Raw genomic sequence first — 24,797 nt, forward strand, 5'->3', positions numbered from 1 at the left:
AAACAAGAATTAATTATATGCAGACATTCAACCAACTGATGTTTGTACTTATTATGGACAACATCCTAATTCTTCGGTACCCTTGGCATAATATTCTCGAATAACTCCTGATGTAGGTTCATATAGCAATTGCTTATATAGAGTATTACTTTGCAGCCATATAATTAGCCCAATTAATATTGAATCTCTTTACTTGACACACCACCTTAAATATGTAGTTGACCTCCCACAATTGTCAGTTTAATAATGTTTTGAACCCCAAGAAGACCTTGCAAACTCATATGAGCAGCCCAAGTAATACTGAATATTTAACTAAACAGACTACCATAATTATCAAACGCACCTCCCAGATGTATGATATTATTAATGAAATAAGTTGATGCAAACGATGATCCGTGTTCATTTATTAACAAGTTGTCCTAATTACAACTATCCATACTATATTAAATCCAACAAATTATGAACATTACAATTATTTATAAAATTGACTTTTTAAACATAAATATAAGTAATATTATTATATAGAAGTTATTTTGTTTTTTATATTAACGTAATATTATAGTAAGTTAAATCCTAGAAACGAATGGTTAATTTTGTATAAATAATAACAATAATATATGAATTCAATTGTTCTTAGGTAATATTATTCCAAATTGGAATACTTATATTATTTTTCACTTGGAACCATTTTTACCGAGTAACAATTATATAGATAAATAATGTTGTTTATGAAATCGTATTAGCAATAAGTATACTAAGGTTTAATTATAGTTTTACTAATTATAAAATAATTTAATATTTGGTAATAATACTTTATATTTATTGAAAGTTTTCGCTAAATTAAATTTATATTTATTCAAATTTTTAACTTAATCAAAATATGTAGATAACGAAAATTGAAACTTGGTATAGTAATCACAAGGCACATGTACATATTTATGATTTAGTAGACATAGTCAATATAAATAAGCAGTTCTATATAAACATATATATCAACATTTCAAAATACATTAATGTTGATATACAAAATATCTAACATCTGCAGTTCATAAAAAAGAAACTTAAATAAAGTGTTCATAGGTCCTACGTAATACTTCTAGAGACAAAATATTCAAAACATTACAATAAGCTAATTCTTCAATATATGGATGACGCTCTTTTCTTCATTATCCACTACAAATCTTATCCGATCACCGGCATCCAATCCATTTTCTTTGCAGAACTTCTTCCAACCACAGGTCAAGTAACACTCATAGGAACTTCTGCCCGTCCAACGAATTTTACAGTCCCAGAATTGAGATTGGCCATTCGTTAGTGTGTAGCTCTTGCGTCCCTTGATCAAGCATTCTTTTGCAAATTTGGAATTCAGATACTACATTCGAAGAAAATATGTTAAGCCATCATAAATATGAAATAAAGTATAAAAACAGGACTATACATATCAGTCTTATCAAAGAAGATGCTTTAACATCATAATTGCTTAATACTTTCTCAAAATCAGGAGCAGCAACTACAACTTGGCTGTTTGGAGCATTGGCCGAATCTCTGTTATAATCCATTTCTACTCCTTCGGCCGAGAAGATCCTATGAAGAAATACATTGTTTCCTACATAGTTTAAATGTAGGTAACACGGACCAGTCAACCCATAATATGGAATGTACCTACTAAAACCAAACAGAACCATCCTCAAAGACTCATCTGTATCGACATATATTTCAAACATCTTCGACAGAGAGTCATACAAATTGACCGCGTAATTAAACGCAAGTTTATCCTGACAAAATATTTGGAAGTAATCTGGCACAGTAATCAACAGTTAAGACAACAATCAACAGATAAAATGTATTAGAATGAATGACCATACAAATGCAGCTGTAAATGTAATAAAAATGGATTAATATTGCATACCGTGGCTGGGATGAACTACACCCTAAACGCTTGGAAAAACCTTATTGAAGACAAAGGGTTACATGCAAGAGAATTCTTTGTTTTACCAGGATACTCAACCTCCGTCCAGTCCAAGTCGAAAACCCTTATACGAAAATAACAGTCTCCACAATAAACGGTACAGACATAGTAAACATTGTTGAGGTTATAAAATGACCGAATCTTCTCAACAACCCGAATCTGTCTCTGAGCCAAAAGACCTTCTTCAAACTCTATATTTATCATATTTCCTTTCGGATCACTAAAAAAGTTGGTCCCCATCAGTAGTAATTTGCCGCATTGTTCATAAAAACCAACTTCGAACTCGAGACACTCTTGACATATACGAAAGGAGAAGGATTCATAAAAATCAAAACTTTGAACAAAAAATTTTAGAAACACTTCAACCAGAACACCATCGTACAGAAAAATATGAACTTTAGGCCAGAAGTAGGTATTCCTATCCAAAAAACCAAACTTTAACTAAACAAAAGAAAATAATGCACCAACCTCTGCGGGCTCCATCACTATGACTGAGTTCTGGTAAAAGTTTGTGAAGCTGATAGGCCTGGATGAAGACATTTTCAGGTTTGGACGCTGCTGTAACTGCGAGAGGGATGATGGTTTGTTTCTTCGTTTCTGACCAAACACACGAACACTGATCCAACTTACCTTTTAAAGAAACCAAACGTAACGTCTGCACGAAATGAAACCCCTTGACGAAACCAATCAACGTGCAAAACAAATATCACCCCGATAAGACATGTAATAAGTTCATATTGTCGCCATCTTTTCGTATTCTGATAGAAATATTACATTTATTTTAATGATATTAAATTGGTAGTAAAAACGTTTACCATAGCACTTTAAATGATGTACTGTTAGGTCAAACAAGAAACCATAATAGCAAAACATACAACAATTAACCGAAATTAACGTTAAATTCAAATTAATTGTCAAATTAATAAAGCAATAAGAGAATAATATTACAAATATAACAACACTAATATATAAGCGTAATTAATTCTACAAAATTATATCAAAATTATATTTATTTAAGGAATATAATTATTACATATTCTTTAGAATCATGTAAATATAAATAGTAATGCATTTATAAAAAATAACTTTGAAATCTGACAAGAAAATCCAAAACAAAAAAAATTAAGACCTGTTTTTTACTCTTTAATGTTTACTAGAACTCTAAACTTATTATCACAAACAATATTTTGTAATTAAACTTCTAAAAAACATCATACTGACATTTCTTAATCTAAACAAAATAACAATCTATGTCATCACAAATTGATTATTCCAAATTACTTAAAAACACATAACATATAACATATAATACATAACAATAATTAATTATACGTAAATATATAATTATATCATTGTTAGATGAATTTATCGTTTGAATATATTTAAATTAACAATTATAACATCTATAACTTTTAAATTAAATTATTGATTTATTGATAATAATATTAAAATCTGTTTTCTAAACAAAAATTTTAAAAATCAAAAACACCCCGGGTCTCATGCTAGTGTACATTATAATAATGTAATTTTAAGATTCTATTTTAATTTTCTATATCATGTCATTATAAATAACCATTGAATTCAAGCAAAGATATTCTATTATCACAACTTTCCTTGCATAAAAGTGAAGCCAATTATTGTAGTTTCTTTTGTGTCATATTTTATTTATCAAAGCTTGATTCCAATCCCAAAAGTTAAAATTTAATATCTCGAATATTCAGTCCAAAAAGGCAAAAGGTTGAAGTATGAGTTTCAAGAATTAAAAAGTTTGGATGAATACAAATTGGGATTGAGAAAAGACGAGGTTTTGTTTTAAAAGTAGACAAGAGGGAATTAATTAAACTTCTACCAATCATCATTAACACGTTTCTCTCAATTTGGATCCTGGAATAGTAGAATATACTGTCCTTAATTCGTGGAATACTAGCGAGTTTTTTTTTTTTTTTTCATATCTTTGTTTTTTTATGTCTTCAACTTTTAAATTGAAAGACTGATTGAGTATTGGAAAAACTTTAGATATAATTCATATTTTGGATGCAATTAAAATTGAAATTTTACTCAATAAAATTTTACATTAAAAATAACACAAATTTGATATTAAAACTATTAAACTAAAATTCATCACTAGTAAATGTTAGATTATGCACTCTTACATATCAATAACAAATAAACAATTGAACCCTTCAATTAATTAAGCTATTTTTAACACCTTGTAGAATATTATATGTCTGAAATGAATTTTTAAGTGTTTTTTCCTATTAACAATTGTTAGTTGTTAGTTTTTTTAATAGGAAAGTTGAACCCACAATCTCTTCTACCCTTCTGTCTAAACTCCTTTAAATCCACCTTATTTCTTAAAATTATTAGAAGGAGGAACTTTCTAAGTGTATAACACCTTATATTACTTTTTAATTTTCTCTTCCGATGAAATGAAGACAAAAAAATGTATACATATTCCACATACAAGATGTAACCTTTTATATAACTTTTGTTAATTACTTCCATAATTTTAATATTTTTAATTTAACCCCTTATCTACAATTAATCTTTCAAAAAAAAAAAAATATATATATATATATATATATATATATATATATATATATATTCTTAAACATAAATTTATTTTGATTAGATCACTCTAATAGTTCACCTAATAAAATATAACCGTCTTAATAAATTTAATTAATTATATATATATATATATATATATATATATATATATATATATATAATAAAATAAAGACGTTGAATAATATCTACTTTAAGAATTAATAATCCTTTAAAAAATTGTCCGTTTCAATAGCGGAGTATTTTTTTTATTATGATTTTGTGTTAAAAATGTTTTGTCGAAGTAAAAAAATATATTTACAAACTGTTAGTAAACTTGTCTTTACGTAACACTCTTAACTTATTAATCGATAAATTTGGTATCATTTTATATGGAAAAAAAAAACTTATTAACTCATTTATTTTAAACAATTCTCCTATTTGTTAATACAAGAGTAATGAACCTCACTCAAAACATGATTTTTATTGGTTAATTTTGTCCCTCTTTTGTCTATGTTATCATAATTAAGGGTGAAAAATGAACACATCTGATTTATATAAATTGGTTCACCTTAGCTTAAATTGAGTTAAAAATAAGATAATTCAATTTGACTTACTTTTCATAAACAAAATGTTATAATTCAACTCAACTCAACATAAATTTATAGGTTGGATATGATGATTCATTTTGTTTTATTTTCTTAACTTATTGATTCTACCTATCTATTTACTGTAGTAAAATCAAGATATTCATATATTTCACTAATTATTAACTACAATTAATTAGGGGGTATATTATAAAGATAGTAAATAAAAATAAAAATATTAACTTATATAATTGAATAAATAAATAAATTAAATATTCAGACAATTTAAATACATTTAACAACATTCTAATATTGAAAAGGAACTAAAACTTAAACTCATATAACTAAAAAGTAATAAACAAATATAAAAAAAAGTAGAAAATTGTTATCTATGAATTACGGATTAATTCATCTTGAGTGATGAATTAAACAATTTGATTCAACTTTACCTATATTTAAAAATAAATACTCCTTACTCATGATTTTGAATATTTTTAAACCTATAATGTTAAACTTCCATAAAAGAGAAATCCAAGTTCATTTGTCGTTTGAATAAACTTGGGATACTTTCCTAAGAAAATTGGCGGTGCTGAGCAAAACGATAGAAAACCCTGCAAATAAAATTCCAAAAGCATCAATTTAGCATAGTACTTTTAGATTATTCCTAAAATATTCAAAGGTTTTCCCAAAGAAAATCGCGAGGGTAAATTAGTCATTCTAGAAATACACCCTATAATATTGCTTCGGCTCCATCGTACACCTACGTCTTTAAGTCCACATCGGTATCTCCACATAACAACATCATAGCCTAATGCCTTACAATAATGTAAATGTAAATTTTGATCTGACAAAATTTGACACTTCACACGTGCAGCATTAAATGCAAGTTCCACGACAAAATCCTCACCATCCAGTTCAACACTCCATAAAATAATCAATCTCCACCGTCGCATTTTGATTTCTACTATTCAAACATTTTCATATATTAAACAAACATAGGATACTTAAATAATCAAATAAAAATGTTTTTACTATTGTTAATTTAGGAATGAAGTGTGTAACACAGCGAGTTGCCACCCATGTATGTTAGAATATATCAAATTTAATTAAGTAAAAAATTAATATTCACTCCTTACACTGTAGAAAAATAATACTATATTCCTACTTTTTAATTTCTAACATAATTTAGTATAAACTATTAATTCATTTAAAAGAAAAGACACAGTTATATATTATTTAATAATTCACACTAAACAAGGTCACAGAAAATAAAAAAAAATAGAACAAAAAAATAACAGTGATATTATATTTTCATGAACCATAATAGATTGCCAACAATTAGACTTTTATATCCCTATTATGTAAGGTTATAAATATGTGACTATCCAAGAGCCACATTCCCATGCATAAAACAGAGTAAGCAAGCCAGTCTCCAATTAACCCAAACATGAAGCACATACCAAGCTCCATTGAAATCACAGAGATGGAAGCAGAGAGGAACCAGAAGGAGGAAATGCAGAACAAGGCAACAGTGGAAACACTCTACAAGGCCCTCTTAGGACAAGGCCAAATGGACACAGTGGCAAACATGCTAGCAAGCGACCTCGAGTGGTGGTTCCATGGCCCCCCACAGTGCCAACACATGATGAGGATCCTAACCGGAGAAACCGCCACCGACAACGGTTTTCGCTTCGAACCCAGAAGCCTTACCGCCATCGGCGACTGTGTCATCGCCGAAGGCTGGGAAGGAAAGGCCTACTGGGTTCACGTTTGGACCCTCAAGAACGCCCTCATCACACAGTTCAGAGAGTACTTCAACACATGGCTTGTGGTCAGAGACTTGAGGTCTCAAACATGGCAGAACAAGCTTCAAAACATCACATTGTGGCAAAGTCAGCCCCGTGATCTCTATCGCCGATCCTTGCCGGGGCTTGTCTTAGCCATTTAGCTATAACAGAAACAAATGCTACCAACATACTACTATAGCACAGAAAATTTACTGTGTAAGTGCATAATTCAGATCAATCTCTACGTTGCTTTTGTTGATATTGATCAGAAGTATGCACATATGTACAGTAAATTTTCCGTAAGGTGAAATTTGTGTGAGGTTTGTTAGTTTTATTTAATTAGTTTAATGAAACCTTCATGAATTTGATCAATAATGGAAAGTGTGTTGAAAAGGGTATGTTGCTGGTACTGTGATATAGCTCTAGGTGTTGGTGAAAGTTCAGGAATGTGAAGTTGTGATGTTTAGTGAACTTGTGGTCAACTCGACCACATTGGTTTTCGTACATATTTGTACTGATTAATTGTTCAATAAAATGACAGTGAAGTTGAAACTGTAAGTATATGAGGCAGACACATGCCTATGTATATAGCTTCCTATTTGTGGAATTACTTTGGAGCTTGAAAGACCCCTAGATTAGAATTCTACACTAAGATAAGCAATACATGGATGTAGATATGTTACTTCAATTGGAATTGCTTTAAAACTTGGAAGACAAACTCAAAGTGAAACAGAAGTTTTAATTGGTAATGAAGTTAGCATACTGAGATTGGAAAGGTTTTTTTGGGAGATCAAAGTTCAGAGTGGGAGAACATTTTATGAGGAATTTGGTAATTATATGATCATGAAAATGGTAGCTCTAGAAAGTATAGAGAACTCTGAAAATAATGCTAAACACGTTTGTACCTAAACTACTTGTGAACTCCCAAGTTGCATGTACTTCTTATCGTAATACGCGGTATGCTTCAACTTTCTCGGTTTGGATAATGATTGATTCATTTGTTAACCAAGCTGTTACAATCTACCAGTTTGGACTTAGAAGTTAGTTTAGGAAATGTTAACAAGAGAACAGAGCTTTTGACGAAAAAGCCATACTTGACTTTGAAAGTTGAACTATTGGATTCATTCAACAAGTTGCCTAATAAGGATCATCCCTAACAAGTTGCACCAGTGTTCACCCCACACTAAAAAGTTATCAGTTGTTGCTATTCAAGTAATTTGCATTATGTTCATATGCACAACTTGTTTTTAACAACAACGTTTGAAAATTATCAAACACAAGGTAGCACCCTACCAATTGCTTCGAAAAACAATGTTCAAATATTGCAAATGTACAAGTATATTTTGAGATTAATACATAACTGCTAAAAGAATTTGATATAATTGAGGTTTTTCTTCTTTATGTTCTTTTGATGTCATTATCATCAACCTGAATTGTTAGGGGAATAGGCGCTTCCATAACATTCTGCTTTCTTTCTCTTGAAAACTCAATTTCTGAGAGACTTGAATAATCTTCTGAGTTTTCAGTCTGTTTTTGGCAGCAAAAGTTGTCATCAACTATGTCATAGAATTCTGCAGTTCTTACTTCCTGTGCAAGGGAACACCAGCAACACAATAGCCACTGTATGCAATCTGTCACTGCAGGATTCCCACAACAAATTTTATTTGGTGGCAAGTTAAATCTTTCCCTCATCTGAATCCTCCAATAGCCACCATAGAGTAAACCAAACACACAAAGAAATATACCAATCAACCTCAGAACTAGTCTAACAGGCTCATCATCAATATTGATGGTAGCCATGTTGAATATCCAAAAGGGAGCCACGCAGAGGAGTAGAAAAGTTGCAACATGAACATACATGTTACCAAAATGAAGTCTCTGCATATTCCTTCCAAAGGCACAAAAACTGCAAAAGAGACTGAGACATGCCACAGAAAGATTTTCCCAAAGATCAAATAATCCCCCTCTCCATTGAGGTGTGTACTCAATAAGATTATGCTCATTTCTCGAATCAAATGTATTACTAATAGGAATATGGTTCTGTGCTTCTTCATCAGTTTCATAATCCTTTCCTAGAGGGCTGGCAATGCAGTAAACTCCTGCAAGTGATGGAGCAGCAATTGCAATGGATATGCATATACCAACCTCAACAACAGGCCTTTCGGATCTACTGAAACCCCAGTTAAGGCCAGAAAGTGCATATTGTGCAAAGCAATTAACATGAAGTAAGAGAACTATCACCATCATATGCATCCATTCATGAGGCTTGCAAGTGCCATTCTTGCAGTATGTTTTTCTTAGGATTATGATATCATTTGGCTTCCACCTACAAAGAAGTACAAGATGGTGGAACCTCTTTGGATGTTGGTATAGACACATGAGAGTGAATAGTGCATTGAGAAATTGATTGTTGATCTCAAACCATGAATTTCTTTGTGACTGCTTAGTAAGGATTTTGTTCAGCATTCCTGTCATGACGAGAAACAGTATTGCTCCTGAAACAGCAACACAAACTGTCCATAAAAGAAGGGCCATGTTCAAAGGATTCTTAATCCATGTTTTGCAGCTTGTCCTGAGAGATGGCCAACAAATCTTCTGGGAAAAAAAACAATTGAAAGGTTTTCTCAGTTTTTCCTTGATGCAAAACACGAGAGAATTCATATCTTCCCTCAGTCTTCTGCATAGAAGGAGAAGCTAAATTAGCACAGGGTGTGAGTCTATGCAGTTTAAAGATATTGATAATAGACATCAACATTCTGTGTTTCCTTATATGATGGATGATGAAATTTGAAGAGCATTGTTTACATTTATTTACCTTGAAATCATTTGTAATTGCAACTGATGCTGCATCTTGCAGACCCTCTTGCAAAGCTTGACTCATTCATTCAAGCCAATAAGATTGTGAAATATTTTTATTTGAAGTTCCAACAACGATTTGATTATCTGCACAGAAGAATACTTTCTAATTACTTATTAAAGGAAGGGAACTTTCAGAGATGACTCAAATGATTATTGAGAATGGAATCTTAAATCTTGACAAATAATAGAAAGCTAACATGTTAAACTATTCAGATTCTTACACTTTCCATGTTTTAAAGAAAGAAAGAAAGAAAGAAATACCGTCAAATGACAAGTATCAATGATAATTTGGTGTCCTGAACATTCAATTTTAATTTTGCTAAACTGGGGTTCAATATCTCTTACTAACAGAAGAACCTAAAACATTTCTTAATCAAAAGGAAACAGATTTTTTAATACTGAGAAGTTGATTGTTGACCTCACAACCTAACTATAAATTTTTTGAAAAGCATATATTTTTCACTGTTGGAACTTGGTAATGTTCAGGTAGCCCAACTTATAACAAGAAAGATCATGAGATGAATTAAAGTCATGAAATGTTTGAAGATTCCTACTTTTGTTGATATGGTTAAGGTTCTAAATTTCTCAAAGTTAGAATTTGCAACAAACTTAATGGAAGTTTTGACACTTGCATAGAGGTAACTAGTATTGTATATAAGAAGAATGTAAGAATAAGAAGCATCGTTCATGATTCATTGTCCAGAAAATGAAAACTACGGTGAAAAAATGAGAAAAAGAATGCATTTTAAAGTGGCTATGTTAAATATGAGGTAGTTGAAGGGGTTACCTGCAGGTAGAGGCAACAATGGTGTGGAAATTTTACCAGTCCAATGCAGAAAGGAAGCAGAAAGAAAGCAAAACATAGTGAGGAATATAATGAACGTGATAAAGATTTTGACTTTATTGCATAAGCGGGAATGTGGTTCAAACACTTTCAAAACACAACAGTGTCAATTTGACTTTAGTTCATAGGTTATCCTTTAAGCACAGTTACAGTGACATTGATGTCATCACACTTGACAGCCGAGCTTTTATGTACGAGAATGCGTACTTTGATTTTTTTTTAAATTGGACCGTTATACTTTGACAAGTTCTATTTATATAAACTTTAACAAATTTTTCTTTTAAGTCTCACCAATTTTATTTTCTGTTTTTAAGCCACGCCAAATAATTTTCCTTCTTAATAATGTTTCTTTTAAAATAACAACTTCTTAAATACACATAGTAAAACATTGTTATTTTTTTAATAGATCAGTTCATTGAAACAGTTGAAAATTTGACTTTCTGATAGCTGAATTTTGAACGACTACAGAATCAGCGAATTTATTTGAATTTTTATTTTAATGATATTTTGAAAAGAAAAACACATATTTTTACTTAGGCTTTATTTAGGAAAAGTTGAACTTATACAGAAAAATATAAAAAATGTTTATTTTTTAATTAAAATGAAGAGATATTTGTTTATTTTAGTTAAATATATCATACGTAATGTGAGATAATATTTTAAAAACAAATAAATAATATAACGTAATCATAAGTCTAATAGAGGATTATTTTGTTTTTTTTTAATAGTTGACTTTGTGAAACTTTATTTGAAAATAATAGAATCCTTAAATATAGTACACGCACTTGGTGACTGGCAAATGAAGAAACAATGAAATATAAAATGTTTTATTTTATTTCTTTATTTAATCTAAATTTATATGAATTTTCAATTTTTATAATAATTGGTGGAAGAAAAGTAAAAGGATAAAAGAAATATTAGAACACTGAAGTTAGGTGCTTCTGAGTATTAAGAGATAATAAGAGTAAAAAAGAATAGAAATGTAGTGTGATCATAGGCGACCACAATTATCAACCTTAACTGGGGCCTTTTCCCTGCACCCCAAAAGAATCTTCTGTACCCCCCAAAATTACACTTATACCCTTATTAATTAACACTGAGAGAGTGGGTGAAAGTCCGTTTGACGCAGTAAATTTCATTTACTGCGTCACCAACTCCTGCACCCCCAAACGTTATTTGTTCGACTCCGTTTCTATTCTTCTCTGCTGAGACATTCATTTAAAATTTTTCTCTCTGTGTTGGTGGTCCCTAAAATTTTTAATTTCTATCTCATTCCTTCATTCTCTCTGGTTCTGGTTCGTGGTCCTTTGTATCAGTTTCCTTTATTCTTAACATTGTCTCTGGTTCTGGTTCGTGGTCCTTTGTATCAGTTTCCTTTATTCTTTTTTAAGGAATGTTATTTATTGTCTCACTCACTGATGGTCCCTGGTTTGTTGTGATCGAAGGTTGAAGGAAGGTGGTTGTAAGGAAGTCCCTTATCTTCTCAGTAGTGCTAGTTTCCATCAGGTTAGCCTTTAAACTTTATATTTTTCTGTTTGCTTGTGAAATACAAAAGCCGTTTGATAAAAAATCATAATGTATGCGAAATGGAATACGGAATCCGTTTCAGAGTATTGTGAAACGGATTCTGTATTCCGTTTCATAAAAAAATTTGCAAATTTTTTTGAAACGGAATACAGAATCCGTTTCACAATACTCTGAAACGGATTCTGTATTCCGTTTCATAAAAAAATTTGCAAATTTTTTTATGAAACGGAATACAGAATCCGTTTGACATGCATTTTGAATTTTGCATGGTAAAGTTACACCCCACCCCATTAATTTTAAATGTTCTGATGTTCGTAGCTGATTCTGGGATGCTCTAAGTTGTTAATTTAATAAAGATTTTCTTTTTCTCTGCGAAGAGGAATCCTTTTCACAATTTTTGAAATGGAAAGTGTATGCCGTTTCCGAATCCCTTTCACAAATATATGAAATGGAAACTGTATGCCGTTTCTGATATATTTTGTTTTTTTCTTACACCCATTCATTAAAAAATTACACCCTCACCTCGTCTTAAAAATAGAGTTGAAATCCATATTTGCATGGTTGTTTTGTGCGACTGTAGGAAACACTCAAACATCAAAAAACCAAATTTTTTTTAATGTGAGTGAATTTATACTGTGTGAGGGGTGAATTTTCTAACCTAAATAATGCAATCAGTTATAAATATCAGCAATCAGTTTTCCAATTTTGATATGTGTTGCATTCATTGGTTTTCTTATGTGATTCGTCTTACATTCTTTATGCATTTTTTTTAATTGCATTATTTTTTAATATTCTTATGTGAGTAATTTACGTATTAAAATACTTTATTTTTATTATAGTTCATTATGGAAGAGCATGAATTTAGTTATTTGAGTTTCTTGGATTCTCAAGCGGATTCTCAACAAAATTGTAGTCTCATGTCAGAGTTTTCTGATTTTGTTCATGATATCTGCGAACAAGATTATACATCTCATTTTACAACCGATGATATTTTCCCAACACGTGAAGATTTGATTAAGTGGGTTAGAGGGGTTGCTTATAATCTTGGATTTGTCGTTATTATTCTAAGATCAGATAAATATAATGGACAACCAGGAAGAAAGACCCATGTATTATTAGGTTGTGAAAGAGGTGGAAAATATAGAAAATACAAGTCTGATGCAGAACCGAGTTTATCTGGGACAAGAAAATGTGATTGTCCATTTAGATTGAGAGGGAGACCCATCTCTCAAGGGGAGGGATGGGTGTTGAACGTAAAATGTGGTTACCATAATCACGATGTGTCATCTACTCTAGTTGGTCACCCCTATGCTGGTAGGTTGAAGTCTACTGAACAGTCATTGCTTGTTGATATGACTAAAAGTCAAGTCAAACCTGCAAATATACTTCTCACCCTGAAAGAAAAAGATGATTGTAATGTTACAACTCTGAAGCAAGTGTATAATGCGAGATATAGGTACAAACGTTCAATAAGAGGTTCTAGAACTGAGTTACAACAGTTAATGTTGATGTTGGAACGTGATCACTACATCCATTTTAGTAGATGTCTTGATGAATCTGATGTGGTAAGCGATTTGTTCTGGACCCATCCTGATGCTGTGAAGTTGTTAAATTCATTCAACATTGTGTTCTTAATGGATAGTACCTATAAAACCAACAAATATCGGTTGCCATTACTTGAGATTGTTGGTGTGACCTCAACGGGATTAACTTTCTCGGCCGCTTTTGCATTTTTATCTAGTGAAAAGCAAAACAATTTCATTTGGGCTCTTGAAAGGCTAAGAGGTCTATTTATGACGTCCGAGGGTGGTCCACAAGTCATTGTAACTGATAGGGATCTTGCTCTAATGAATGCTGTTGGCTTGGTGTTCCCTCAGTGTTATCATCTTCTATGCCGTTTCCACATTCAAAAAAATGTGCAGGCAAAGTGCAAAATGTTAGTAAATTCTGTTGACGCATGGGATGTTGTACTTCAAGCCTGGGAGAATGTCATGGACTGTGAAGATGAATTAAAGTTCAACGAGTGTGTTCATCGTCTTGAGCTTGTTAGCCAGCCATGGCCTGTATTCTTTGAATATGTTAACGACTCGTGGATCATTCCTTATAAGAAATTCTTTGTGAAGGCATGGACGAACAAAGTTATGCATTTGGGGAATACAACATCAAACAGGTATGTTTGTATTTTGCTATTAATTAAATTTTTTTTTATTAATGGTTTATATGATTTCCTTGTATAAATTGTACTAGGGTTGAGTCTGCTCACTGGAGTCTGAAGAAAGTTCTTGGAAGTAGTATGGGAGACCTTTGTTCGTGTTGGGATGGAATTCACAACGTTATTATCTTGCAACACAACGAAATTAAGGCGTCTTTTGAAAGAAGTATAAATCTGATCAGTGACTCTTACAAGGCATTGAGTTATAGAAGATTAGTGGGTAATATTTCTAGATGTGCCTTAGAACTCCTTGCTCCAGAGTTGGAAAGAGTAAAGAAGATTGGATTCGATAGTAGTCGTTGTGGCTGCATTCTCAGACAAACTTATGGTCTACCCTGTGCGTGTGAATTAGCACGATATGATCCTGGGATTATTCCTCTCCAAGAAATTCATGTCATGTGGACTAGGTTGAGCTTCTCCAATGTCTCGTCTTCACAATCTGAAGGGCAATTATCTATTCAGAGGGAGGTTGATCTACTGCTTAATCTTTTCAAAGAAGTTGATATTGCAGGAAAAGTGACCATAAAACATAAATTACTTGACATAGTTAGCCCTTCCATGACATCGATGTTACCACCACCGAGTAAAGTTAAGACGAAAGGTGCAGCTAAGAGTCATAGATCAAAGAAGTCAACCAAACGTGATCCCTCCTATTTTGAGCATGTGGACGCCTTCATAGAGTCCTCAAGACAAGACACATTTGTTGCAAAAACAGAAAACAAGGTGAAGAGCAAACGTGTAATTGAAGAGAAAGTAATACCCATGCTAGAACAGTTCAATCCTGTTTTTCATCCATATATACTCGATGTTGTCGATGTTGTGGCGGACGGTCATTGTGGATATAGATGCATTGCTGCATTGTTGGGTATGGGTGAGGAGTCGTGGCCTCTAATCAGACATGATCTATACAAAGAACTTAGCCAATGGCGAGATGAATATGCAACGTTAGTTGGAGGCTATGATCGTCTGGAAGAACTGAGAAAGTCTTTGCTAGTTCAATCACCATCAGGGGTATAACTTCTATACACCACTGTTGAAATTTATGTATTACAAGTTTTTTATGATTATTTTTTATTATAATCTAATTAATTATATACAGGCTAATCGAGACAAGTGGATGACTATACCAGACATTGGGTATGAGATTGCTAATCGGTATAATGTAATTCTCGTGTGCTTGTCATCAGTTCAGAATTTGACTATATTCCCACTTCGTACATCCCCACCTACTTCGCAAAGTCAACATCGACTAATTTGTATCGGACATGTTTACAATTCTCATTTTGTTCAGGTATATATGTTTATATATATATATATATATATATATATATATATATATATATTATTTTTATAAATCACTTTATTTCTCTATTGACTAATTGCGTATTTACAGGTTCGTTTACAAGAAGGCTGTCCATTACCGACAGTGGATATCATATCATCTAGCAATTGTTACCCAAAGGCAAAAGGGTGGGCATCATTTTATAGAGATAGGATGCAAGCATTCCTAGATTTACACATAGTGGATCGTAGTTATGTAGATCTCATGGAAGACTGATATTTGTTGATTGTATTTAAGTATTTCACTGTTGTAGTTTGTAATAATTTTACCAATATATAAAATTCTAACTCCTTTGGCCAAGGGACGGATATATTTTGGCCTCATTGCTAACATTAGATAACTTAATATAAAATACCATATATAGATGAAATATCTTAACATAAAATCCAATACAAATGTCAACTCTAACATCAAATACAAATAAATCGACTATCCAGACGTAGATGGTCGTCGACCTCGAACTCTACAATGCGTTTCACGAGACCCTGTCATAATAACAAGTTAATGTCAAATATTAATAGTTACTAATAATATTAACAACTAAATGTGTGACATACCAATAAACCACTGGAAGATGATGACGGTGACGTCCTCTGAACTGTTATGTCATCTGGCAAATTCCGACGAAGTCGGGGCACAAGCACAAGGCTAGGTCGGTCGGCCTCAGCTCCACGTAAAATGTATGGATGGGAGACTCTCCTAAACCACTGCAAATATCCATCCGAACATGAAAAGGGAGCTGGTGCTTGGACCACTTGATGTACAACAAACTGGTCGTGCTTTTTCCACCGATCATCAATAGCCTCAAAGTCCATCATGGGAACCGAACTAGGCGGTCGTGGAATAGGCTGGATGAACCCAAATTGTCGCAACACACGCTCAGGCAAATGACGCTGTACGACGGTCCCAACCCTCAGGAAGCCAGAAAACATGCTATGTGTTACCAGTTGTCGTGCAGCTCTGTGTGCTACATATGGGTTCCAAATCATCCCATCATATGTCAAGCCATCCAACTGGACTCTAACATCAGCTATAGCGGAAATGGCGCGTCCAGTGACATAACGTAGAGCACGGGGTTCGGTCTCCACATATGTATCCCGTACTTGCTTCCTTCCCAATGTAGGGAAGTGCTCGTATATCCAAGCCTGTATCAAATAATATTTCATTTAACCATTATCATATCAAACTAAAAACAAGTCAAATAAAGAATAAAATGTTATATAAATGGGTACCTGCAGAAGAGGTAGATATCCAGCTAATTGCTTTGTATTTGCAAAGCTGGCATCTCCTAGCTGCTCATATAAGTGGACAAGAGCAGCAACTCCCCAACCATATGTACGACATGTGGAAAGATCTCTAAATAGGTCGAGATAATGTGTACGAACATAGGTGGCGCTTTTGTTAGCAAATATCGTGCACCCTACAAGGTGCAAAAGATATGCACGTGCAGCAAACTCCCATAGCTCGTTTTCACAACAGCTGTGATACAAGTCTCTCAACCAGCTCAGTCGGACCTGTGCACCCCGACTTTGATTCAGCTCCACACATGCCATGGCCCGGTCAACACCGAGAAGTGTCGTCAAAATCTGAACAGAATCTTAATATTCCAGATTTTCAGTGGAGCAAAAGTTTCCACTGATGGAAAGATGGAGAAGTGACGATACGTCATCCAAAGTGATGGTCATCTCCCCAATGGGTAAATGAAAACTGTTAGTCTCGGGATGCCATCTCTCCACGAAACCCAATACTAACCCAAGGTCGATATATTCATACAAAATGTCGCACAAAGGCGATAATCCCGAAGCTAACACAAAAGGTGCAACAGCAGGGTGAGGACGTCCTAATTTCTTAACTTTTTTAATATGGGAGACCACTTTCACAACTCGATCCTATCAGAAGAAACAAACAACAATAAAAATACTTAACAACAACAAAAAATTAAACCTATATAAAAACTTCTTACTCACCTGGCCATCCCATATCATGCGTGCAACATGATCCTGGTACTGCGTCAATAAAGATGTATCATACGGCCCACCAGGAAATCCTCCACCATCGTTATCAATGACCTGCTCGTCCTCCCGAGGAACGTCAGGAACCTCATTCTCAACAATGTCATCCTCAACAACATTAGCCTCATGCTGACCCCTTCTACGAGCCGATGCTGTCGGTCTCTTTCGTGCAGCACCGTGTCTGGAACTTTCGGGTGCATCATTTGAACCACGTCTAGATATATTTCCTCTGGTCCTAACCATATCTGTAATTCAAAGTTTGAAACATTAGAATCCAATATAAATTTCCTGGAAAAATAACTACATGAAATAAACAACATGATTTTAAATTCCGTTACCAAATGCAATTTCTGTCTAATAATAGGAAACGTAAATTATTGATGCTCATGAAGGCAATTTCCTCTACTGGTTTGTAAATTTTACATGCTAGACTTGGAAGACATGTTTGTTGGATTTAATGCTTAAATTGGTGACGGACCAGTTTAAAGTTAATCATATAAAGTTAATCATATAGTAGTTCTTAGTACCAATCATGAATCAGCTCATTTTAATCCGAGCTACCGTGTGTTCTCTTTTTTAAACCTCTCTAACCATTCTCTCTTTTTCCATTTCACACACACATAATCTCCAAAGTCTAAGCCTTTAATTACATTCAACAAGTAACTGCTAAAACGGATTTCACAAAAAAAACACCAAAAAAAACACAAAACGGATACTAAAATCCGTTTCACCAAAATTTGAAAAAAAAACAAAAAACGGAATGCGTATTCCGTTTCATACGCATCCGACACGGCATTCAAAAGCCGTTTCAATAATATTGAAAAAAAAATTAAATGAAACGGAATGTGTATTCCGTTTCATACACTCCCCACAACGGCTTTCAAAAGCCGTTTCAGTTAAATTTAAAAAAAAAAAACCCAAACGGAATGTGTATTCCGTTTCTCACTTCCCACACGGCTTACAAAAGCCGTTTCAGAAAAATTTGAAAAAAAAAAGGCGAAACGGAATGTGTATTCCGTTTCTCACTCCCACACGGCTTACAAAAGCCGTTTCAGAAAAAATTTAAAAAAAAAGTCGAAACGGAATGTGTATTCCGTTTCGAAGTTCACACACGGCTTACAAAAGCCGTTTCACAAAAAAAATGAAAAAAAAAAAGCAGAAACGGAATGTGTATTCCGTTTCTGATTTCCCACACGGCTTACAAATGCCGTTTCACAAACAATTCAAATAAAAAAAACAAACCAGTATGTTCCCTTTCACCATTGTTGAAGTGCACTCCTAAAACTAAATGAAGATGCAAAAATCAATTAAAATAAACAGACAACATTGCTCAAATTAATTATAAATTTCAAATCATTACTTGGAGAAGATGCGGGTGCGTCTGTGGTGTTGCAGAAGACGAGAAAAGGGAGGCAGCAAAGATGGATGAAGACTGTGTTGTGCACGGTGGAGAGAAGAACTGTGTGGTGGAGGTGGAGGATGTGTGCGACCAACGTAGGAGAACACCAAATGGGAGAAAACGAACAGTGTGTGGAGGGTGGGAGAAGAGGACGAACAGTGTGTGGAGGCTTGCGGGAGCAGAGGACAAAAGGGAGGAGTTAGGTCAAAGATTCCTGATCATGGGTGTGGGAATCAGATTCTCTTTTTATTGGAGTTTGTTTTGGGGGTGCAGTGGTGTAGGGGTATGGGGTTTTTTAGGGGGTGCAGCGTCAGGGGGTATGGGGGTGCAGGGGTATGGGGTAAAAAACACACAGTAACAGTTATATTTAACCATGGGCAGTTATGGAAATTAAATTGATTTTGGGGGTACAGACGAGATTCTTGGAGGTGCAGGGAGAAGCCCCCACCTTAACTGGATCAATGTGCAGGCCCCAAGGCAGTTTCTTCCTGCACCTCTACAAGCATCTTCCTGCACCCCATATAATAAACTTTCCATTTTGCCCTGTTTGGACCGAACAATCTGAAAATTAATATAACTTCTGGATTATGCAATCCAGAAGTTTCCAGATTATGCAATCTGAAGTCACACATGATTTTCAAATTGCAATGTAAAATGATTTTTGAATTGTATCTAAAAGATGAAGAGTGGATTTGAGAAAGAGTGAGTGAATAAATTTGAAGGGATGAAAAGAAAATTATGTTATTATTTGGATTAAAGGATAAATGATGTGATTTGAGTAGATTTAAAGTAAAAATTTATGAAAGTTTATACATGATAAATGATGTGATGGGTATAATATATTAAAAAAAGTTTTAATAGAAAAATTAGATGATTAACATTTTATTCTTAAAAATAAAAAATATAAATTTGAATGTAAATAGTGAAAATAATATTAAATTAAATTAAAATTTTTATTTATAATTAAAAAGGATTAAAATTGGGAAAATAAAATTAAAATTAAAAGGGAATTGTAAGAAATGGAGGGTAAATATGGCACATAATAGTTACAACCGCATATGCATGCAGGAATATATTATCTTAGAAACAACTTTATTTTAAGTCAAAGGGAGCTAGTTTTGTTTTTGAGCATATGGGTTTTAGTGACATATTATATCACCCTCAAATCTGTTTAAAACATTTGAAACAAACAGTGAAGTTATTTGCAAAATCCGCTTGAACGGTGGACATCCTAAGAGGCCAAAAATGTTTTCAGATTGTGTAGTTTGGAAACAATGAATTTCAAATTACATAATCTGAAAATAATTTGACTTTTGGACTGCACAATCCGAAAGTCACTTTTAGATTTTGAATTTTCAATGTAAAAGTTTTTTTTCAAGTAAAAAATTAGATTCCAAATTACACAAAGTTAATTTTGGCTAACTTCTGAATTGTGTAATCCAGAAGGGATAATCCGGAAAAGGTAAAATGAGAAACTCTTTTATATGGTGGTGTAGGAAAAAACTGTGAGGCCCCAATTATGTTGGATCAAGGATGCCGGTCAGATCCAAGATGTTAACCAGCTAGGCCTCAATCTTACATTGCAATATAGAGTAGCGTCTTTCTTCCTACACCTCCAAGATATTTTTTACATCTTTAAAAATTTTTAAAATTTCAAAAATATCTTTTAATTATTTGAGCAAAATTATATAAATTACACTACCTAAATTATCTTCAAATGTTGACTTTCGATAAGAGATATTTCCAAAAATCGATATTCAGTTAAAATTTTAGAGTTTCATACGTAAAAAAAAAAAAAAAAATATATATATATATATATATATATATATATATATATATATATATATATATATATATATTTAATCTCTTTTGCTTTTACTTTTTTCTCTAAAATTTAAAGTTTAATTATTTTTAAATTTATTTACAATACATTATAAAATAATTATATATAAATATAAATATATTAAGATTTTATTTAATTAAAAAAACATATTAAAAATTATAAAATATATAAATTTAAAATAAAAATTACTTTAAAAAAATAAAAAATAAGTAAAAAAATTAAAGGAAAAAATTAAAAATAAAATAAAAAACAGTTTAAATTAAAATAATAAAATGTGTATATATATATATATATATATATATATATATATATATATGTATATATATTGTTTTTATTTTTTTTAATTTATAATTTTATTATTTTAATTTAAATTATTTTTCAATTTAATTTATTTTATAAGTATTTTTATAATTATTTTATTTATATAATTAATGAGTATAGTATTTTATATTTTATTAAAAAAATTTAATTCTATTTAGAATTTAAATATTTTACCAGGAGTAGTTATTTGAAAGTAAATTTGAAGATGGTATTTGCAGAAAACAATTTGGAGGTTGAGAAAGAAATTCCTTATTAAAACTATCAAATGGGCCAAAGCCTTTAAGTAAATTGGATTTATCATGAATTTGAATTGGTTGAATTAAAAGATTGTAAATTTTGGTAGAGACAAAATAAAATCCGTCGACTACGAACAAAGCAGCTTTTAATACAATTTTTTTTTTTAAATAATAGGCTGACAAATCAAAAACGGGTCAATAGATAGTAAACAAAAATCTAATCTTTCATATATTTGGCAGACTAAAAAGTATACACAGCCAAAAAGTTATCATTCTCCTCTTCCCTCAGTATAATTTTTCTCAAAATCAAAATCTTTCAACTTATGAATTATTTTCTCCCTCTAATCTTGGAACCTTTTTATTTTATTTAGACATTATTTTTAATTATTATTATATATTAACATATGTCATCATCATCTTTATATGATATTAATATGTTGATTTTTTTGGCCATAGTTATTTCAATAAATTGGATTTTAATTTTAGTATATAAGAAAAAAAAGTAGATTTTAATAAAGTGGATTGAAATAAAAAACTAAAAGTTGTAAATTTTATTATTTAAATGTATTGATTCACTTAATCTACTATAATGAGTAAGGTTGGGCTCATTTTTTTTTTCAACTCACTAATAAATGAGTAATGTTAAGTTGGTCCACTATATAGCCAGGTATGTGAGTTTAGACAACTATAAAATAGTTGGTGAGAGCATATCTTTATATCTATATTTTCAATCATATTACTTTATTTTAACTTGTTAAGATTTAATATTTTTATTAAGTTTAGTTTTATATATTTTTAAATTAAATAATTTGTGTTTTAAAATTTGAAATTTAAAAGAATACATCATAAAACAACATAATAGTAAATCATATTTATCAGAAATGATATTCTCTCACTTTCTCAGTCCTAACTTTTCTTTCTTCTACATCACAAAATATATAATTACTATAAATGAAGATTAAGTAGGAACAATAATTAGTAGATAAGAGATTTCTTATGTTTATTAAAACATTAAAGAAAATGCTTTGGATTCTTCTTCTTATGATCATAGTATTTAATAAGTTAATGGTTAAAAAGTTATTGCACTCAATTAGTAATTTTCTGAGTAAAAAATACATGCACTTGTTAGTAAAACAATTATGTTGCCATCTATTTCAAATTTTATCTATAGGGAGTTTATCAAATTTTCAAAATCATTCTCTTAAAACTCATAGTAATGATTATTTTTAATTAATTGATGGTATAATTAAAAATTAATATTGATATATATACTAACAGTTTATGTATTATTAGACAAAAGTTAGATTAAGCATGAAAATCTTAAGAAGTTTTGTTTCATAGCAAATGACAATCATGTAAATGTTATACTACAGATAAAAGTGAGTGGACCGACAGTGTTGTGAATTATTAGTAAAAGCATGTTTTAAATCTATGTCTTGTTGCGGTTTCACTTTTTGGCTTTTTCTGAAAGAGTTTTATTTAGTCTGATTTTGATTTGTCATCGTAATAACTCTCTAGCTTTTCACTTAGCCCTTTTAACTACTATTTTAGCTTATGATTGAAAAAAAAAAGTGAAATAAAGTTTGTAAACTGACATGACAGTAGTATTCCTACAAAACATGACTTCATGGCAAAGACTAGTTTGAATTCTTCTAAGAAAATGACACAATTCAATATAAAAATCAACTTTTATCTACTCAAAATTAGCTTATAAGTTTATCTTTTATCTCAAATTTTATTAAAATTGATAATAATAAAAATGAATAAAATAGTTTATTTATATTTTATAATATATATTATAAAACATACATATTAATTATACTAGTTTTATTTATATAAACCAGATACAATATTAAAAATTCTCTCTCTATATATGTATAGCATGTAACGTGTCAAGTAGAAGAATGTTGTAGATTTAAATTGTTGACGCAAACCTAATTTGGTTTTACTGAGGGAAACAAAGTGAGTGAGAAAGGTACATGTGTGGAAGAAGTAACCTTGCAAAAGAACAAAAAAACTGATAAGAATGATTGAAATATTGTGAAGCTATGCCATGCAGATACGTGTACCTATGATAACTACTTAATCAAGTTTATCTTCAACATATGTAGCTAAATTAATGCTTCATCAATTTCTCTTTCTCCTACTCTCCATAACTCACTTTTTCTATGTCCTCATCTCATTACAGACATATAAGAATATAACTCAATCTTTTTCCTTTGACAAAACCTGTCACTAATTTTCCTTAATCCAACCCTTTAGTCAATGAGTTGGCCAATTTCGAGGGAAGTTAATTCATTGGATTTATGATGTGTTTCCGTTGCCATGACAATGTGATTGTGCGTGTGTTTTGTCATAAAAAAAAAGAAGAGAATAATAATGGTGTTATGGAAATCAAATATTGTCTTTATCAAGTGAAATTATATTACATAAAAAAGTGATTGTAAATTTTATTTTATTATAAGATTAAGTTAGACTTAAATTTTTTTTAACCTGATATTATATTAAAATTAAAGTTTATTTTAATAAAATTTATTATTTGCTATTACCTTTATCAAACCTTCGTGAATATTTAGTCTAATGCTTATGCCTCCACATAAAAAATACATAAATTAATGTAAAACTCTCAACTAAAATTTATTTTAACAAAATTTATTTTTGAATCTTTTATTTTACTACTCAAAATATATTTGCCTCAATACAAAAAATATATTAAGAAATGGATATTTTATTTTATAAACCGATTTTATAAAATTAATTTAAGCTTAAATTTATATTTTAATCGGTATTATGCCAATTATTTTTGATTGAAAATAACGAGAGAACTTTGAAGTGCTTGTAAGTGATCTTGTTCTTTATAGCAATGAATTGCAGTTCTGATCTTCAGATCTGATTACACAGAAAAAAAATTGTTGAAAATAACTTGAATTTATTAAAACAATATATATAGAAAAAAGTTATGAACATATTTCAGAAAAGGTTATAAAAATTTCGACCTCAATCAAATCTCCACGTAGGTTCCACCTCAGCCTTGTGAAATATAGTCAGGTCAGGGTCTACCCTGAAATCCCATAGACACGTATATTTTGGACATGATGTTTAAAATTTAAAAATATAAGAAAAAAATCAATTAGTGCAGAATATATATATATATATATATATATATATATATATATATATATATATATATATAATTTAAAAACAAACATAACAAAAATTTTCCAATATAGAATAGCGAGGAAAATATTATCTTTAAATTTAAGAATTAATTCATTATTATTTTTTTGCAGTGTAGACAAACACAGAATAACA

General features: G+C 31.2%; 3 protein-coding genes across 4 annotated transcripts; 2 read left to right on the plus strand and 1 right to left on the minus strand.

The window, feature by feature from the left end:
- Positions 1-6,488: 6,488 nt before the first annotated feature.
- Positions 6,489-7,448, plus strand: LOC114167224 (senescence associated gene 20-like). Its single transcript, XM_028052242.2, has one exon. The coding sequence runs from the start codon at positions 6,551-6,553 to the stop codon at positions 7,049-7,051; it is 501 nt and encodes a 166-aa protein (XP_027908043.2). The 5' UTR covers positions 6,489-6,550; the 3' UTR covers positions 7,052-7,448.
- Positions 7,449-7,984: 536 nt separating this feature from the next.
- LOC114167433 (uncharacterized) lies at positions 7,985-10,631 on the minus strand. Of its 2 annotated transcripts, XM_028052522.2 has the most exons (3): positions 10,537-10,631; positions 9,706-9,833; positions 7,985-9,567 (listed from the first exon to the last, which is right to left on the minus strand). In XM_028052522.2, the coding sequence occupies exons 2-3, from the start codon at positions 9,738-9,740 to the stop codon at positions 8,289-8,291; spliced, it is 1,314 nt and encodes a 437-aa protein (XP_027908323.2). In that variant the 5' UTR covers positions 9,741-9,833; positions 10,537-10,631; the 3' UTR covers positions 7,985-8,288. The 2 variants fall into 2 exon arrangements, with proteins under 2 accessions (XP_027908323.2, XP_085523946.1); XM_085667820.1 differs by lacking the exons at positions 9,706-9,833; positions 10,537-10,631 and having other exon boundaries at positions 7,985-9,539.
- A 2,327-nt stretch (positions 10,632-12,958) lies between these two features.
- Positions 12,959-15,997, plus strand: LOC146883176 (PKS-NRPS hybrid synthetase cheA-like). Its single transcript, XM_085667994.1, has 4 exons — positions 12,959-14,290; positions 14,368-15,343; positions 15,432-15,623; positions 15,726-15,997. Exons 1-4 carry the CDS (start codon positions 12,966-12,968, stop codon positions 15,888-15,890), a joined length of 2,658 nt encoding a protein of 885 aa, XP_085524120.1. The 5' UTR covers positions 12,959-12,965; the 3' UTR covers positions 15,891-15,997.
- Positions 15,998-24,797: the final 8,800 nt, after the last annotated feature.

The sequence above is a fragment of the Vigna unguiculata genome, chromosome 10, assembly GCF_037176805.1.
Source record: "Vigna unguiculata cultivar grain cowpea cultivar isolate G323 ecotype 2 chromosome 10, ASM3717680v1, whole genome shotgun sequence".
Lineage (NCBI taxonomy): Eukaryota > Viridiplantae > Streptophyta > Magnoliopsida > Fabales > Fabaceae > Vigna > Vigna unguiculata.

What these genes read in the sequence shown, in the direction of transcription:
- LOC114167224 (XM_028052242.2), top strand. Translation starts at nt 6,551, where the DNA reads ATGAAGCACATACCAAGCTCCATTGAAATCACAGAGATGGAAGCAGAG.
- LOC114167433 (XM_028052522.2), bottom strand. Translation starts at nt 9,740, where the DNA reads ATGCAGCATCAGTTGCAATTACAAATGATTTCAAG. An exon ending in CAATTACAAATGATTTCAAG is followed by an intron (nt 9,568 to 9,705) that starts GTAAATAAATGT and finishes CCTTCTATGCAG; the next exon opens with AAGACTGAGGGAAGATATGA.
- LOC146883176 (XM_085667994.1), top strand. Translation starts at nt 12,966, where the DNA reads ATGGAAGAGCATGAATTTAGTTATTTGAGTTTCTTGGATTCTCAAGCG. An exon ending in GGGAATACAACATCAAACAG is followed by an intron (nt 14,291 to 14,367) that starts GTATGTTTGTAT and finishes AAATTGTACTAG; the next exon opens with GGTTGAGTCTGCTCACTGGA. An exon ending in TAGTTCAATCACCATCAGGG is followed by an intron (nt 15,344 to 15,431) that starts GTATAACTTCTA and finishes AATTATATACAG; the next exon opens with GCTAATCGAGACAAGTGGAT.